Here is a 16,984-nt window from a genome sequence, read left to right as displayed (position 1 = left end):
GAGCAAAGGTATCACTAAAAATGTTTTAATAGTCAATACAAATTAGCTACAAAAAGGGAATATTCGTTAAGCAGTTGCAGCTCTGCTACCACCTGCTGGTCATTTTAGAGCATAACGTTTTTCAACAATATTTACAAAGCATATGCAAGAAACCAAATAATTATTGCAGAAAAAGAAAAACATAGACAAACAGAATCTTGAACAATGAAAAGTATCGGGAGGACAACCAAGAAAACCTGAAATACGGTCCAGTCCGGTCCAGTCAGTAAAGTCCAAAATGGGAAGTTGAAAAATGTATCCAACGCCTCAAGAGTTGGGACAGCTGATCGAGGATCACATGATTCCCTGAGGCTGTCCTTTGCCGGCAATTTTCTTGGAACACTCCAGAAGAGCATTGTGGATGTCTTTGGCACAGGCGATCTGAGACTTGATCATGCTGAGATACTGGGCATACGACATGGACTCTGTCTGCACGGTGTCCGGCTTGGTGGCTGTCGGAACCAGGTTCGGCGAGTGTTTGGCGCTGTCGATGCTCTGGGAGAGGCACTCGTAGGCCAGCCGCTGAACAGGAGACACACGTTTAGGCTGCGGTTAACAAAAATGACTTTTTTTCATTTGGAAAAAAGAGCATCTGGGTCGAAATGTCATTTAACAAGTTCAATCATTTCCCCATTTAGATGCTTTTATAATCTTAATTTAGGAAATGGATAGAAGAAGCCGGTTGATAACTGTGCTTTTTTTAAATTTTTTTTATTTGACCTAAAATCATTAGGGACCATCTTCCAGGGGAGATGATGAAATTAATATAATAAGCCTTTAGTTTCTTTAGTTGAGGACCACATGAAAAAGCCTTTGAAGTTAAATAAAGAAAAAGCTTAAAGAGTCCTACATTCCTTGAAAGGACTGTTTTGCATTGACAGCCTTATTTCATATTTCTCACTCCCTCTGTCTTGCAAGGTGTCTGGGCCAAAATCACCATGAGGAATAAACTATTCGTGTAAATGGGGGGAGAGGGGGTTAAATCTTACCAAACACAGTTCCAGCTGATCACATAGGGCATAAAATTCCTCCAGGCTTTTGTCGAAGCGCTGAACACTGGTGTCGCTGCTTTTGCTGAGGCAGAAAGACAAAAAATAATCAAGATATTTTGCAGAAGTCCCAGAGCCTGGCCGACAGTAGGTGTGATTGTTACTTACGTGCCGTTGTCTATTTCCGTATTGTGCGCCAAATTCAGGGAGGCTACCTTCATCAGGTTCTGTGGAAATAAGAAAATGTAACAGCGAAAGTTGTAAGTAAATATATTTACTTATAATATTGCACGCACTGTTGTCACTACATCACCCACAACCATGTTTGGGCTATGTAGGTTTAGTCTCACGCGGAGTGAAGTTACCTGAAGACTTTCTTTTAACTGTGGAATAAGCATTTTAAATCTGTGAACCGGATCGAAGTCTTGCTGTTGACTCAGTTGCTGCTGTTGTTGTTGTTGCTGCAAAGAGGCCGATTGTTGTAATCCGGGCTGAGCCATGGGCCCGCCGGGTTGTTGCTGCTGAGAGGCCATCTTGACCAACTGATGCGTCCGTCCAACCGGAAGAAGACTGTAACAATATCCGGTTCGGTTGTTTGAAAATAAAAGCACGTGTTCCTTTTATTGTTGTTTTTCAAAAAGGGGGTGACAATAACACTTTGCATCACCGATTATAGATTGCCAAATATTAAACATTGATTGCATAACGTTATTTTCTGAATAAATCCCGAATATTAGAAACACATTAAAATCTTTCTCGTCGATGAGGCAGCGTGATCCGCGATGTACATGCAAGTGCCATTTTAACTGGGCGACCTTTACTTAAAAAAAGGCCAACGCAGGTATATACTATTTTCACATCCTTATCGTTATATTATGTTTTATGACTGTTTTTATTGTATATAAGTGGTCTTCTTTTTAACAAGGCCATTGGATTCGACGCTGCACGCTAGCTTGACGGCAGAAGAGGGAGGACCGTGCAGAAACCCCGTAGTCTGTCGCAACAGCGCCATTCGGTTAACTACAGCAGTATCCAAAATGGCTGGAGCTGATGGAGACGATTCTCTTTACCCTATCGCTGTTCTTATCGATGAACTGCGTAATGAGGATGTTCAGGTAGGACGATTAAAAATACTCTTTAACCGCTACTTGTAATGTTTTGCCAAAATAAGCTGATTTAAACGTTTTTTGGTCTAGCATCTGATTACTCTCAAGCTAGCTAGCAAGTATGCTAATGTTCCCGGTCAAGGCCTTTTTGGATTTTTCTGCCTGGCGCACCCTTGCCAATGTAATACACGACCTTTTGAAATATGTTCTCAACGTAAGATGGTGGTAATGTGCTGGTTTAATCCAGTCTGTATCGATGTAACGTTCATTGTTAGCCAAACTGTTTGGTCAATTCAGGAGGAACCACTCAGGGTACTGGGTTTCCGAATGGCCACTTGACGCATCTCAAGTCGCCGGCTGCGGGGCGGCTAACGACACGACAGGAGGCTAGTGGCAAAGTGACAGCTTAGCGTTTAAGACCACAAACGATTGAAGTGTTTGAAATTTTGTATTTTTAATCAAAGGAAGTTAATAGTAGAAGTTTCTCTAATGTGCAGCTATTTTATCTCTGTCTTCATTTGTTAACGCTTCTGGTCATTGCTAGCTAGCGTCACGGAGCTAGAGCGATATAGCCATAACGATCCCTCGGTAGAGTCTACTTCTGTTAATTAGTATTATGTCTAATGTTTCTAGCCTCTGCAAAAATAACGTTGTGATTGTTTTGTGACAGTTACGTTTGAACAGCATCAAGAAGCTGTCAACAATCGCTCTGGCCCTTGGTGTAGAGAGGACCCGCACTGAGCTACTTCCTTTCCTCACAGGTACTGAAGTTTGTTTATCTACTCGACACATTCATTTGAATTCACATTAGAACCCCCCCTTATAAGTTTGGACTTTAAACAGTTTGTGTTACTCCTACGTATAGTTAAAATGTTTTTTTTTTTTTGTCTGAATAAGTGTTCAGAAGTGTGTCTTTGTATGCAGAGATGTTAAGTGGCTTCTTTCACTGTATAGATACGATCTATGATGAAGATGAGGTCCTCCTGGCCTTGGCTGAGCAGCTTGGCAATTTCACTATGTTGGTTGGAGGTCCGGAGTACGTCCACTGTCTCCTGGTGAGTTTTGTGTTTTCGAATAAATAGAAAAATCTTTCAAGAGTAGCCGTTTCAAGTGAAGTAAGTTTTTACTGAGCGCATTTTAGAATCGTGCTCAATTATACATACTGAAAACATTGACTTGTAAAGACATTAACTATTGCTTATTTAAGAAGAGGGTCTTACGCTATACTTTGTTTTATCCAAATTCACAGCCTCCCCTGGAGAGCCTTGCAACAGTCGAGGAGACTGTAGTCAGGGATAAAGCAGTGGAGTCTCTCCGGAAGATCTCTCAGGAGCACTCTCCAGTAGACCTGGAGGTCCATTTTGAGCCCTTGGTCAAGCGGCTGGCCAGTGGTGACTGGTTCACCTCTCGCACATCTGCCTGTGGCCTCTTTAGTGTTTGTTATCCACGTGTCTCAAGTACAGTCAAGGCAGAGATTCGTCAGTAAGTACTCATTTTCATACCCTGAGAAAAGCTGTGAAGTGTCCTCATTTTCAGTAAATATGTCCATAATGTATGAAATGTCAGTATCCCCTTCCACATTTGATATGGTTCTCCTATACTCTGCCACTCGCAACTGCCATTTACTTGGTCATTAATAGAACTGTGTTGTATTCTAGGCACTTCCGCACCTTGTGTTCAGATGACACTCCTATGGTGCGTCGTGCTGCAGCATCTAAACTCGGGGAGTTTGCCAAAGTTCTGGAGCTGGATTATGTAAAAAGTGACATCATTTCACTTTTCACTGCCCTGGCTTCTGATGAACAGGTGTGTATATATATATACACACATAATCATCTTCCATGTCACCACAGACAATATTCTCCTGCAACATCATCATATCTTGACCTACATCCTGCATTTTTAAATGGCCTAACATTTCCCTTGTCTTTGTTCAATTAGGATTCAGTGCGACTTCTCGCTGTGGAAGCATGTGTCAGCATCGCTACTCTGCTGCCTCAGGAAGACCTGGAAACCCTGGTGATGCCCACCCTGCGACAGGCCGCAGAGGACAAGTCATGGAGGGTGCGCTATATGGTGGCCGACAAGTTCTCTGAGGTAAAAGGTTGCTCTCTTTTTGTAATTTGTCATTGCAATAAAGAAGTTGTATGTAGATAGCAGCAGCTTTTAACCGACAAACAGGAAATAACTAGGTGAGTCCCTACCAGAGTAACTGTCAAGAGCCCTACAATTTTCCGCTGCAATGGAACAGGCAGAATCCAGCTGCATTTCAAGGCTAACCACTTCTCTACTGACTAGAAGAGTAAAAAACTTGCACCGACATTAATATTGTGAATTGAGCTTTGAAGTCCTCATTCTAACACAACAGAAGAAACAGCATTGTTGTTCTGTCAAATTTGATTATGAGCTAGGGGCTATGGCCACACACCTCTTTGAATAGAATATATGGTTGCATATTCAAACTTTTAGAAAAGTAATTTAAAATAATTAAATTAATTCATTAAGACTCTAATAATTGGTTTGTTTGTCTAATGGCTTCATGAGCCTCACCTGCCAAAAAAGCAAATTCAGCGATTCAGGTTTTTGGTTATATTTAGATATGTGTATTGAAAACTCTGTGACTTTTCAGGTTTTGACTTCTCAGATTAGTATTTTTGACTATTCATTCGCAAGAAATATTAAGAAAATGACTTGATGTATGATGATTTCTGGGGGGAAAGGGGGGAGTCAGATACCGATGTTATTTTCTTAGTTTTACATGTGCTAATTTGATTGTTTACGATATTGTTTTTCGACGTAGCTTCAGAAAGCAGTGGGGCCAGAGATTACCAAGAATGACCTGGTTCCAGCTTTTCAGAACCTTCTTAAGGACTGTGAAGCTGAGGTTCGTGCTGCTGCAGCCAACAAAGTCAAAGGTCAGTTGATGATTATTGATCAGTTGGCTTACATATGAATGCCATGTCTCTAAAGAATGGGCCCTCAAAATTATCCTGGCCAAGAAGGTAGAGTAGGTGGTGTCGGTACAACCAACTGTTTATATTTGATGAAATTGCTTTATTTAACTGGGTTTAGTGCCATGCATATATGTACCTTGTTATTTTGTGTTGAATACTAAGCTAATAGTAGTGTGTTGATGCACATGTTCATATATTTGCTTTTATTTTCAACATACATAGACATGTCAGTTTGCTAGAAAATGTTTGATTCCAGTTAATGTGTATTTAAAGACATTGATTTTTGGGGGGCGGATGGAAAAATCCTCCATCAGTACTTCTGCAGATCCCCTTTGAAAACCTCTGCTCTAGAGTGTAACAAAGAGACCTGAAGTCTGTGCAGTACAACTTTATTTGTTTGTGGTTTAGTTTCTTCTTTAGTTTCATTCACCCATGTGTTTCAAGGTAAAATGCCAGAACATGGAAAATGGCCATTCACGGGGAATTCTAAAGTGTAAAATATTGCCTATAACTGCGGTTATATTCAAGAATCAGCAATAAGAAAATAACCATAAGTACAACATGAGAGGGGTTATTCTTGAAGGCAAAGATACATATACTGTTACACCTGTATGCCCACAATGATGTCATGGGAATGGGGGTATAACCACTGTCCTAAAGATGGGCCCATCTGACTCAGCCACATTCTACCATAATAAAAAAAGGTTAAAGTACATGTCTTTCGCAACAAAGTACTTGCATATTCTCTTTGGTCCTTTTATGATACAGCTGTCAAATCAGCGCCGAAGTTTACTGTCATCATTTTTGTGAAAGCAGAGCGGAAAGCATTCGCTGTTGAAGTGCTAGTAAATAAACCAAAAAGGGAAAAAACAGTCCAGCGCATTGACTTTGTGGATGGCTGCGTATCCCTGCTCTGCGGGATTCATCAAACGCTTAGATTTATCTTCATTTTGGCAATTTGAATCAATTTAATCTTGAATGGCGGTTAAATTACCAATATAGAACGCTATAATCTGAGTGTGAATCAAGTAAAGTGTCTGGTTTACAGGCTGGTTTACCAAAACATGTTTTGTCACGGCCCTGTTATTATGACTGTTATGAAGAAAATTCAAAGTTTCATGTAGCTCCCCCCTAAAGAATCATGAGACTACATTAATTAGAGGCAAACATTTGTAATTACATCTCTCTTTATCCTGCTATTGCTTGTTTAAATGTCTGCTGTTAAACTGAGTGACCTCATCATCAGGTCCAGACTCCTCAATGTTTCATTGACGTTGTGCTTTCCTTTTTTTTTTTTTTAAGAATTCTGTGAGAACCTCCCAGAGGATAATCGTGAGCAAATCATCATGACTCACATTCTACCCTGCGTCAAGGTAAAAAATAAACTTCTGCCTGTTCTTTTCAGTGGGCCTTCAGAAAAAGAAAAAAGGAGTACCATTTATTCATCGTCTTACCCTAAACCAGGGGTGTCAAACTTATTTCTCATCGCGGGCCACATACGGCATAGGTAGATGTCAAGTGGGCCGGAACATTAAAATTATAGCATACTCAGCAATAAATAACCAAAATATCATGTCTTTCCTCTCTTTTGGTGTAAAGAAGTACAAGGACATTAGGAAAATCTTGGAATTTAATGAACAGTCCTTTTACAAAACATTTCATGAAACACCTCATATTTCCTTAGACAAATGTGTAATTTACTTTTATCATTCACATGTATGCATTGCAACATATCCCACTGATTGTACAAAGGCACAAAACTTAAAACGTAATTGGTATTGAAAAATATAGTAATGCACTTTAAGATTAAATGAGACTTGTAAAGAAAGGGATTTTTATACCATTTACACATGTGCATATAAAATCTAAACTGAATCCCTGCCTACACCTTACAAACTAAAGAGAGTGCTATTAAGTGTGTAAGGAAGAAAGTATTCACCGGTCCTGTAAATGTGTAAACTTTATTCATGAAACATGCATACACATACAGTACATACTGAAAATGTATGGAGTTGCATGAACAGTAGAATTCCACCATACTTTTTTGCAGGGAAGCTGTTGACTAACATTAAATTGCACATTTTCGTTAGCAATTAGGTCGCTGGCTTTTACCGCTGCTTCATTGACTTCTTGGCTATGGGGGAAGGTGGACTGCTGTTTCCTCAGACCCGCCAGCAGTTCGTTGATCTTATCTCTTCTCAGTTGTCCTTTAAAGCTGTCATATTTTTTGCCGTGATGGGTCTCGTAGTGGCGCCAACTATTATATTCCTAAAATACCGAAACTTGTTTGCAAACACACCAAGCACAAAGGTTTCCCATGCGTCTCCGTAAATAAATAGGTCGTCATCCATTTTTCTTTGAAAATTCTACACTATCTTCTTTTCTCTTTTTTGATCATGATATTTTGGCTAATGAGGGAGTAGCAGGGAGGTAGAAAACCGGGTAGAAGCAACGTCTTAACAAGCAGCAGATGGCGCATTGATAACGTCTGCTGATTGGTCTGTCTCAGGGATGCGGCTTGTCTTCTACTCTGACCCCCCTAGCAGAAAATTCTTGAATTGCATTTAATTAAAAAAATTTAATCCTTGTCGTATGTATTTTTTCACTTTAAAATTATCCTGCTGGTCTGATCGAACCTCGCCCGTATGTTTGACACCCCCTGCCCTAAAGGGTTTCAACAGACATTGGTTCCATTAACCTAAATCTTGAAAATATTTTCAGACGATCTGTCTGTCTGCTGCTTTACCATGCAACTGTCATAGGCCTTGTGCTAGTTTTTCATCGTCAATTTTAAGCAGAAGACCTACATATACATTGCGTTAAAGAGTGCTGCACCCAATGCCAGTTAAATATGTTCTTTCACAACGGATCCCTTTCTTAGTCCAGCTAGACTCCATATTTCACCTGATTATCCTCCTATCAGAGCAGCTTAAAACTTGGTAAAACTTAATGTTTTAAAATGTAAACAAAAATATTTCATTAGAATAAAAGGCTGGGATAACAGATTTACCCAAATTCTTTATTTAATATCTGTCAGTTCACAAGTAGTCACTTTGCCACTCAGTTCTCAACTAAGGTTTAACACAATTCTTATTGTCTGCAAACATTGAACTCGGAGCAGTATGTGAGCACTGGCCTGATCTGAACAGCAGGTGGCACACTGTTCTTTTGTTTTCAAATCAAAGACCTGCACAGCGTAGTCCATCCCAAAGTGGCAAAGTAGATGACTTTCCAAATCAAAGAATGTATATCTTTTTATTAATTTTTATGGAAAATAACTCCCCCACCCCCCCAAAAAAAAAAAAAAAAAATCAAGAACTGATTGCCTCTGTTAAACTTCAGCTGTTTTTTTTTTTTTTTGACAGGAATTCTCCCACTTAGCCAGTTGATGCGGGATATGTTTAATCTGGGAGAATAAGACAGCCGTCTCTGCCTCTTTCAAATGTACCACTCAGCACTTACACCTCTGCTGTAAAAATGCAAACCAGATTATAGGTTTTTCCTGAAATGTGTTGTGAACGTGGCCAAAAGCCATATTGTGGAGGTTTATGTCCCGTCTTAAATATGTTTTTGCTGACCTTTTTCCTGTGTCTCATCTTTCACAAGGAACTTGTGTCAGACACTAACCAACATGTGAAGTCAGCCCTGGCCTCCGTCATTATGGGTCTCTCAACCATCCTGGGCAAGGATAACACCATCGAGCATTTACTGCCTCTTTTCCTGGCTCAGCTCAAGGACGAGGTAAACATAATGCAAATGTGTAATTATTGGACAGCAGTTTGTTTTCGCACCGGCTTCACGGATGTCTGCATTTGACCCATTTCCTTTGGCCTTAAGTGATCAGCATGTCTGAGACAGTTAAAGCCACTTAGCTGCAGCCACACAACCTACCTCACCGTCACATGACCTGAAGAGGGATGATTCTTGCTGTTGGCAGTCGGACTGAAACCTTACAATTCTCAGAGATTGCACAGTTCTGTCTAGCTCAAGTATATTCAGAGATCAGACAAAATTATAATAGTTGTTTTTCTATCGGGTGTCTACCTATGAAATTATTTCGCTTTTAAGCTGTCTTAGGGATCCCTTCGTTTTGCACTAATCTGTAAATGGTTACAATTGACTGGGTGTTTGACTTGTCTTTGAACATTGTTGTTCAATAGCCGGTTAATCTTGAACAACAGCACTGTTACAACTCCGCCGATGAATACATTGATTTTGAATATTGAGATAAGGTCATACCTCACCGAGTTGGATTCAAATGCTTGTCTAAATACTTTAAAATACTAGTAGGGCTTTTGCTGCCGGTTCACCCGCAGCTCTTTCCATAGTCCTCTTTTTAGACGGCCCATTTCCCTCACATTTCAAAGCAACACTGTCCTATTCGATTACAGACCGGACTGACAGCTTCCACTCCCACGTTTCCATAATTCCGAGGAAGTTTTTCTTTTTATAGAATTGGAAAGAGATGCAGGTTAATCATTCAGTTACTAAGTTTTTGCCGATTTATTTTTCTTTGCGCTCTGCTAGCTTACCATGTCAGTTACGGGGTTTGATCAATTAGTAGATAAGATTTAGCATTTATATTAATTCTCAATCCACTGATTGCACTATTGAATCTAAAGCTCTTGGGTGGAAACCTTTTTGACTTCATGGTGGTCAGTTGTATTTGGAAATTTTAAGTCAATAGCTCAAGCAGAATCTCCTAGCCTGCCAATACTTCAACATGCAGGTACTTGGTTATTATTCCCACCCTCCAACCCCCCTAAAATTCAGAATTCTATTAATTAAGCCAATTCAGATGTTGAGCCTCGGGGGGGAATAAAAATCAACACATGACTGGCACTCGATTCCATTTTTTCTGTCCTCTCCCTTAGCTTGGCACTTTAGCCAACATAGCCCTTCCTTTCACAATGCAAATATGTTCCCATTATAGACGGGACAAAATACAAGTGGTATAATTATTTTTTACGAGCTCCAATGTTTTTGTCTTCACAAAGTATTCCGTCTGAAATTCCATTTTTGTCTCAACTTGATCTTTCTAGTGCCCCGAAGTGCGTCTCAACATTATCTCCAACCTCGACTGTGTGAACGAGGTGATTGGCATCCGTCAGCTCTCCCAGTCTCTGCTGCCAGCCATCGTGGAGCTGGCAGAAGATGCCAAGTGGAGGGTGCGCCTCGCCATCATAGAGTACATGCCCTTGTTGGCAGGACAGCTGGTGAGTCATGGATTCAAAGGAGACTGCTGAAAAGCCATGCCGAATGTTTTGTCAATATCCCTGAAGTATTACAATGCAGACAACAAGACACGCGCATTCGGCAGACAAGCAGGCATTATCAGGCCCGATGAAACTGTAGGCATCCAGGAATTCACTCTCACAGCATTTCGTCTGTTTCCCCAGGGAGTGGAATTCTTTGATGAGAAGCTCAACACCCTTTGCATGGCCTGGCTTATTGACCATGGTAAGGAACTCCTCATGGAATAATAAGTTAATAAGTTCTCGTTATTTGCGCAACAGCCTGTTTCAATGAATTTGTCGCCACAATTTTTTATTTTTTTGGTTAAACTTTCATGCAACTCTTTACAAACCTACTTTATTTTGCATCACAAGTATGGTTTAATCGTTTGGCTATTTATTTATTCTCACGCTGTGTTGTCCTCGACAACATCGTGCATGTGTGTCAGAATTACATTGAATTGAAATTATCCGTCATCAAATATATTTTTCATTTATTCATGTATTTTTGTAAGTCAAAACATACATGATTCAAACTTGAATATTAAGTATAGGTACACTGCCTGCAGGTAAAGAGAAAAAAGTTCAGAAGAGCTAAAGGTAAAAAAAAAAAAAAACAGTTTTCCCACCAATCCTCTGGAGGAACCCATGACAAAGTGACCCCAGCTGACAGCCTGTCCTCTTGGATAGCTTTACCTGAAATCAGCGCTCCGTGTGGGGCTTCTCGTGCAGTCGTATAAGCAGATTGTTCACTTAAAGCTCTTCCCTACTGCTATTTCTTTTGGTTTCATTGCAAAATGTTCCAACCCGGTTGTAATTTCATCATCTGTTTAGAAAAACAAGTGTTACTGTGTTTTTCGGATTATAAGTCGCAGTTTATTTCATAGTTTGGCCGGGGTGCGACTTGTACTCTGGAGCAATTTATGTGTGAAATTATTGAGCCTCTCTTGCTCTGAGGTGTGTCTGTCTGTGTCTGCATGTGCGCTTTTAATATATCAGCGATCGTCACACACACATGCGCTGCAACCAATCAAAATTCAGCGGGGGCGGGTCATGGCAGAAATGCGTTGTGAAAATATGAAAATTGATCATTTCAACAGGGCTGAACAAAAATGGCACCGAAAAGAAAATCCTATTCTGCAGGTTACAAGACGGAAGTAGTAAAATATGCAGCTGAAAACGACAGTTGAGCAGCAGAAAGAAAGTTTGAAGTTAGTGAGAAACTTGTAAGGGACTGGCGAAAAGCGGAGGTTACTCTTACTGAAATGAAGAAAACTAAAAAAAGCTAATCGCGGGCTAAAAGCTAGCTGGCCACGGCTAGAGGAATGAGTCAATGCATGGGTGCTTGAACAACGTGCTGCCGGGAGCGGCTTGTCATCAGTACAGTTGCGTCTTCACACCTAGGTAGTTGCCAAGGAGATGAATATAAATGACTTTGCGGGAGGACCTTCCTGGTGTTACCGCTTCATGCAACGCAATCGCCTCTCTATCAGAGCAAGGGCAACATCCTGTCGGGATCCAGAAAGGCTGGAATAATTGGAACTGTAACTGACGATGACTCTGACGTAAGATACGTGCCGGTAGATGAGGAAGTGGCGCATTGTCTAGCCTCAGAGGTGGCAGAGTTGTTCAGAGGTGACACCGAAGAAGAAGATTTTGTTGGATTTAGTGATTAAGAGTGACTCTGATTGTGTGGTTGTAGCATGTGCTACATGCCATCGTTATTTGAATGCCTCTTACTGTAATATGTTACGTTAACATAGCCTACCAGGCACGTTCACAGTTCGTTGTTTATGCGTCATATAGGCTATACTAGGCGATACTTATTCAGCCTGTTGTTCTCTATTCTATTTTTATTTTAAATTGCCTTTCAATACAAAATGTCAATTCTTGGTGTTGGATTTTATCAAATAAATTTCCCCCCAAAATGCGGCTTACACCCCAGTGCGACTTATAAATGTTTTTTTTGTTCTTCACTATGCATTTTTGTCTGGTGAGACACCAGAGCGGCATGTAATTCCGAAAAATACGAAAATCATATTCATGTTATTAGTTTTTTTTTTTTTAATTATGTTTCTAGATAACGATACCATGATAGGATAGTGACATGTGAGAACTGTAAGTCATGATGAGAAAAATCATGATCATTTGTGAGGTCAGACCACATCATGACAGAAGATGAAAGTCTCCTCAGACAAGTTACTGTGTCTTACCAACAGTGTGTCGTGACATTTTATCAAAGTATGCTCTTTAGATCGTAAGATCAGTTCCTATCGCTGTCTCTCCAGCCTTTTGGGAGTCTCATCTGGGACAACGACCTGTTGGTCGTGGGAGTTTTTGATAGTTACGTGTTCACCGAGTATTACGTAGTGAGCAAAACATTTGTAATGCCGGCTGAGCTGGCCGCTCTGCCCCGGGCTCGTCTTTATCCCGGCAGACCTGGGAGGCCGGAGTCGTCGTGCACTCTGAGAACTGCACAGCTCGCCCCGGTGCATTTTATAACCTAGAGTGATGTCTGTTGCCTTTTTCATTGAGTACATTGTGTTCTCTTCAAGTTTTCCAATTAAAAGGATTCGCACGATTGAGGACAAAAGGCCTGCTGGGTTACATCATCGGAATGTTGTGTGTGTGTGTGTGTGTGTGTGTGTGTGTGTGTGTGTGTGTGTGTGTGTGTGTGTTGCTGGGGGTAGGTCTAGGGCTGCACTGCCCTTACATAAGCCCCTCAAAGAAAGACAAGACTATCAGCCCAGAATCCTTCCCCATTGAGCTCATCGCAGCTGGCATGTTCAGACTGACTTTGTCCAAAAAGAGGGGAAATTGTAATCAGAGTTTGAGGAACCAATCAGAAAGCCTCAAACAGATGGTCGGGTACCTTCACATTCGCCATTATTAAGCTGCTAAATTCAGCCCCTGTAGATTTTGTCTGGGCTCAGCCCGGACGCGCAAAGGTGGGGAGAGTCTGGGCCGACGGAGGTGAACCACAACGAGCCGTTGAACCCGACTTGTGTTTTCCAGTATACGCCATCCGCGAGGCGGCCACCTGCAACCTGATGAAGCTGGTGGAGAAGTTTGGAGCTGAATGGGCTCAGAACACTATCGTGCCCAAAGTGCTGGGCATGGCCAACGACCCGAATTACCTCCACAGGATGACCACTCTGTTCTGCATCAACGTGAGTCCTGTTCATCGGCTCTCAGAGCCCGGCCTCGCAAAAGAGGTCACTACCTGATATCGCTATAACGTCCTTTTTTTTTTGTGGTTGTTTTCAGGCCTTGTCAGAGGCTTGTGGCAAGGAGATTACCACCAAGCAGATGCTACCAGTGGTCCTTAAGATGTCCAACGACCAGGTGGCCAACGTACGCTTCAATGTGGCAAAGTCCCTTCAGAAAATTGGCCCCGTCCTCGAAAAGAAGTATGTTCGTGTCATTTCAGTGTAGAAATAGTGGCAGGTCAAAAGAATCTGGTGTTAAATATCAGTGTGTTTGGCCCCCAGCGCTCTTCAGACGGAGGTGAAGCCGGTGCTGGAGAAGCTGGCTACAGACACAGACATGGATGTCAAGTACTTTGCCCAGGAGGCCATCAGTGGTAAGGAGTTCTCCCTCTCTCTCTTTCCGAACTTTGTGCATAAAAGTAGCATTAAGTAAATAACCGTCTTTCCCCTCTTCCCCAGTTCTTGACCTGGCATAACCAACCCCACATGGCTAAACCGTACCACCACCACCACCCAAAACAGCAGCGCAATCGCTTTTACAAGATATTTATTGATGTTCAGGAACGACTGATAACTGTAAAGAAAAATCTGTCAACTATGGTTTTATCCTTTCTTTCCTCTGTTTTTTTTTTCTTCTTTTTTTTTTTCTCTCTCGACTTCTGTCCGATGGTAGTTCTTGTCCAGGCTTCTCCATAACCTTCCTCTTTGCTGTAAAAATGGATGCTTCAAGGCAAAGTATGATTACATTGCATAAAGTGGTGCATGCTTACCAATGTGCTGCTGTACTAGCTAGGCATCGCGAATCAGAGCCCTCCCTTTTTCACATTCCTCCCTTTTTAACCTCCTTTGCCACTTTTTTTTTTTCTTTCTTTTTTGTACTTGAGCCACAGTCTTAGCAGCACACCACATTACTGAGTTGGCTGCCCACACCCAGGCCCCCCCTCGCTGTTCGGTACCCCACCCCTCGCCCCCCCACCCTTTCCTGGGTTCAGAGTTTGGAGAGTGCGGCGAGCCGTTGATTATGCCGAGCTTCCCCCTCGCGCGCACACAGGGACGGGGCGACCGAAAGATCTCCGCGGGCTCAGAACGCCGTCTCGCTCGCGCCAGACCAAACACCGCCATGCCCCCGAAATGCTTCACGCCATTGTTTTGTACAAAGAAGTAATGGCGCGGGGGGTGTTCTGCATCGCACGATCTCACTCAAAAGATTGCACGAACTAATAGATCTTTCGTCGCGTCCCCTCCCGACCCCTTGTACGCCGAAGCGCTCGGCCCCGCTGCCGTCCGCAGCAACACGGATTTGAATTTGTCAAACGGAAGAAATAACCCCGGCCCGCCTCGACAGGGACCAGCTCAGTGGGTGGGGAGCGTCGCTCCCAGAGACCCTTCCTCCAAATCCCAACCGCTTTCTCTTTTGCACGTCAGGGGCAAAGAAAGCGGGTGAGTCCCCGACGCGCGTTTCCCTCGGCAGTGCTGTCAATATTCGTGCCAATAACTTTGATAAACACGCTTCTTTTTAACGCCGCCGTAAACGGCTTCTCCTTCTCCGCTTTTCTTCAGAAAGGACTCTCAGACCATCGGATGTCTACGGGATGGTTCGGAAAAACAAACAACCTTGTGATTAATTGAAACCGGTTTCGTTGCTGATAGTTTCATTCTGGGGTGGTCAAAGGCAGAACGAATCAATATCTGATCTGTTGAAATTCAAGCGTTCCCGGAGCTGCTCCCTTCCCCCACACCCCTGTTTTGTTCTCCTCAATAAACCTCGATTGTCGATTGTCATGTATCACGAAGACTGTGCTTTTTATTTCTTCCCTTTTTTTTTTTTGACTTCTCGACACATTTGATGCTGTACTACTGTATCTCGATCTGAATAAAGTAACAAAGGAACTGGCGTCTCCTGAATTTATAACCAGTCTCCTGTCCGCCCCCCCAATGCTGCTGACAAAAAATGTCCGAATTTTTAACCAGATTTGAGAATTGTGCCATGGAAAGAGTTGGTATTTACTCCGAATTGAAGGGAAAACGTATTTTTCTTTTGAAAGAAAAAGTCAACCCTAGTGTTTCTCTTAGATTTTTTTTTTTCCTCTCCGCATGCTTTTGAAGACTCACGTTTACTTAAAACACTTTTGTCTAAATCCTTTTCATAATGTTGAAGCTGAAGTGCCAGTGGAGTGAAATCCCTCAGGGCTTTCAGGTGATATTTACATCCTCTACTTGGCTTTCATGGATGCGTCTGCATTTTGTTGAGCTGGATTTGGGGACCGTCCGCAACTTCTCTGGACGTCCATGGAAAAACTAATTACCAGCATGTAAATAGACCACTCCAATTTATTTTTTAGCTAAAAAGATGCCTTTAAATTATGGCTTTCAGTTATTCAGCCGCTCACCACGTATCAAAATAGCTTGAATTCCACTATTAAAATCCCCATCAGATGATTGAGTAGAAGCAGTAGTAAGTGATGTGTTACAATATTTTTGCACCCATACAGAAATGCAGATTTAATTCCAAGGATCTGGTCGGGTGTAATCCGGAGAGGAGATCTTCTGGGTAGCTTAACAGCAGAGGGGGGGAGATTCCACAGCTGACATCTGACGTCCCCACTCGAATACCGCCAGGGGGACGGGAGCCTTCAAAACAAAACTCAGGCTGGGGATCATTAAAAAAATTTTTTTTTTTTTTTGGAACAACTTTTCTGTTTTCAGATTGAGTCACCGTCACAGGCAGGTGATTTCACTGTAAAAGACTCTCAGTATCTTAGTATTCACTTTTGATATCAAGTGTTAAACCACACATACGTACACAAAATCACTGAGTGGTTGTGATTCTGACCATTAGACACACACACACACACCTATATATGAGTGTGTGTGTAAAAATATACATGAAAGGTACAAGTTACTTCATCTTTGTTTTTTCTTCACGTATACAAATAAGTAAATATGAATATTTATTTTAATTTTTCTGACTTTCCCCCCCCCCCCCACACCCTTGAGAGATTATCTATCTAATCTATCCATCACGTGTCCGTCCATCCATCTGTCTATTATTCCAATAACAGATCCACCCACTTATCTATCTATCTATCGATCGATCGATCGATCGATCTCTGAGCCACAGGTGATTGTCGGAGGCGGCCAGTACATGATTTTATTATTAAAATTGTTAGTCTATAAATGTATTATAAGCAGGTGATCTTGAAGCCAGCTCTTCTCCTCCCCTCTGTGTCCAGAGGCCTTCAGTGAGAGGCTGCAGGCTGACCCCCCTCCCTCCTAAACCCAGCAGCGGTCGTGAGTCAGTGATGAAACGACGACGTATTTAGATCCTGTTTTTTATTTTTTATTTATTTATGGTTGGGGTTGAGAGGAAGGGGGGGGGGGGGGGCGCAGCCAGGGCTCTCAATGGTGCTGAGAGGCCTGACGTCAATGCTGCTGCCTCCCAGGACTGTGTCA

General features: G+C 42.0%; 2 protein-coding genes across 2 annotated transcripts; one reads left to right on the top strand and one right to left on the bottom strand.

Annotated features, from left to right (window-relative positions):
• Window positions 1-184: 184 nt before the first annotated feature.
• med29 (mediator complex subunit 29) lies at window positions 185-1,576 on the bottom strand. Its single transcript, XM_086164025.1, has 4 exons — window positions 1,394-1,576; window positions 1,197-1,255; window positions 1,029-1,113; window positions 185-561 (listed from the first exon to the last, which is right to left on the bottom strand). The coding sequence occupies exons 1-4, from the start codon at window positions 1,559-1,561 to the stop codon at window positions 334-336; spliced, it is 540 nt and encodes a 179-aa protein (XP_086020151.1). The 5' UTR covers window positions 1,562-1,576; the 3' UTR covers window positions 185-333.
• Window positions 1,577-1,797: 221 nt separating this feature from the next.
• ppp2r1bb (protein phosphatase 2, regulatory subunit A, beta b) lies at window positions 1,798-15,421 on the top strand. Its single transcript, XM_086164024.1, has 16 exons — window positions 1,798-1,869; window positions 1,954-2,143; window positions 2,805-2,895; window positions 3,089-3,189; window positions 3,384-3,616; window positions 3,793-3,940; window positions 4,076-4,231; window positions 4,935-5,049; window positions 6,391-6,461; window positions 8,695-8,829; window positions 10,131-10,304; window positions 10,488-10,548; window positions 13,338-13,492; window positions 13,590-13,732; window positions 13,814-13,905; window positions 13,991-15,421. Exons 2-16 carry the CDS (start codon window positions 2,066-2,068, stop codon window positions 14,005-14,007), a joined length of 1,770 nt encoding a protein of 589 aa, XP_086020150.1. The 5' UTR covers window positions 1,798-1,869; window positions 1,954-2,065; the 3' UTR covers window positions 14,008-15,421.
• Window positions 15,422-16,984: the final 1,563 nt, after the last annotated feature.

Source organism: Fistularia commersonii, chromosome 18 (assembly GCF_037954325.1).
Source record: "Fistularia commersonii isolate RoL2024-O1a breed Wild chromosome 18, RoL_Fcom_v1.0, whole genome shotgun sequence".
Classification (NCBI taxonomy): Eukaryota; Metazoa; Chordata; class Actinopteri; order Syngnathiformes; family Fistulariidae; genus Fistularia; species Fistularia commersonii.
This window is presented reverse-complemented; position numbering and strand designations above follow the sequence as displayed.

Coding starts and splice junctions, on each gene's coding strand:
- med29 (XM_086164025.1), bottom strand. CDS start 1,561: ATGGCCTCTCAGCAGCAACAACCCGGCGGGCCCATGGCTCAGCCCGGA. Junction 1,256..1,393: donor AGTTAAAAGAAAGTCTTCAG/GTAACTTCACTC, acceptor TTATTTCCACAG/AACCTGATGAAGGTAGCCTC. Junction 562..1,028: donor ATCAGCTGGAACTGTGTTTG/GTAAGATTTAAC, acceptor TCTCCTGTTCAG/CGGCTGGCCTACGAGTGCCT.
- ppp2r1bb (XM_086164024.1), top strand. CDS start 2,066: ATGGCTGGAGCTGATGGAGACGATTCTCTTTACCCTATCGCTGTTCTT. Junction 5,050..6,390: donor TGCAGCCAACAAAGTCAAAG/GTCAGTTGATGA, acceptor TTTTTTTTTAAG/AATTCTGTGAGAACCTCCCA. Junction 13,733..13,813: donor GGCCCCGTCCTCGAAAAGAA/GTATGTTCGTGT, acceptor TTTGGCCCCCAG/CGCTCTTCAGACGGAGGTGA.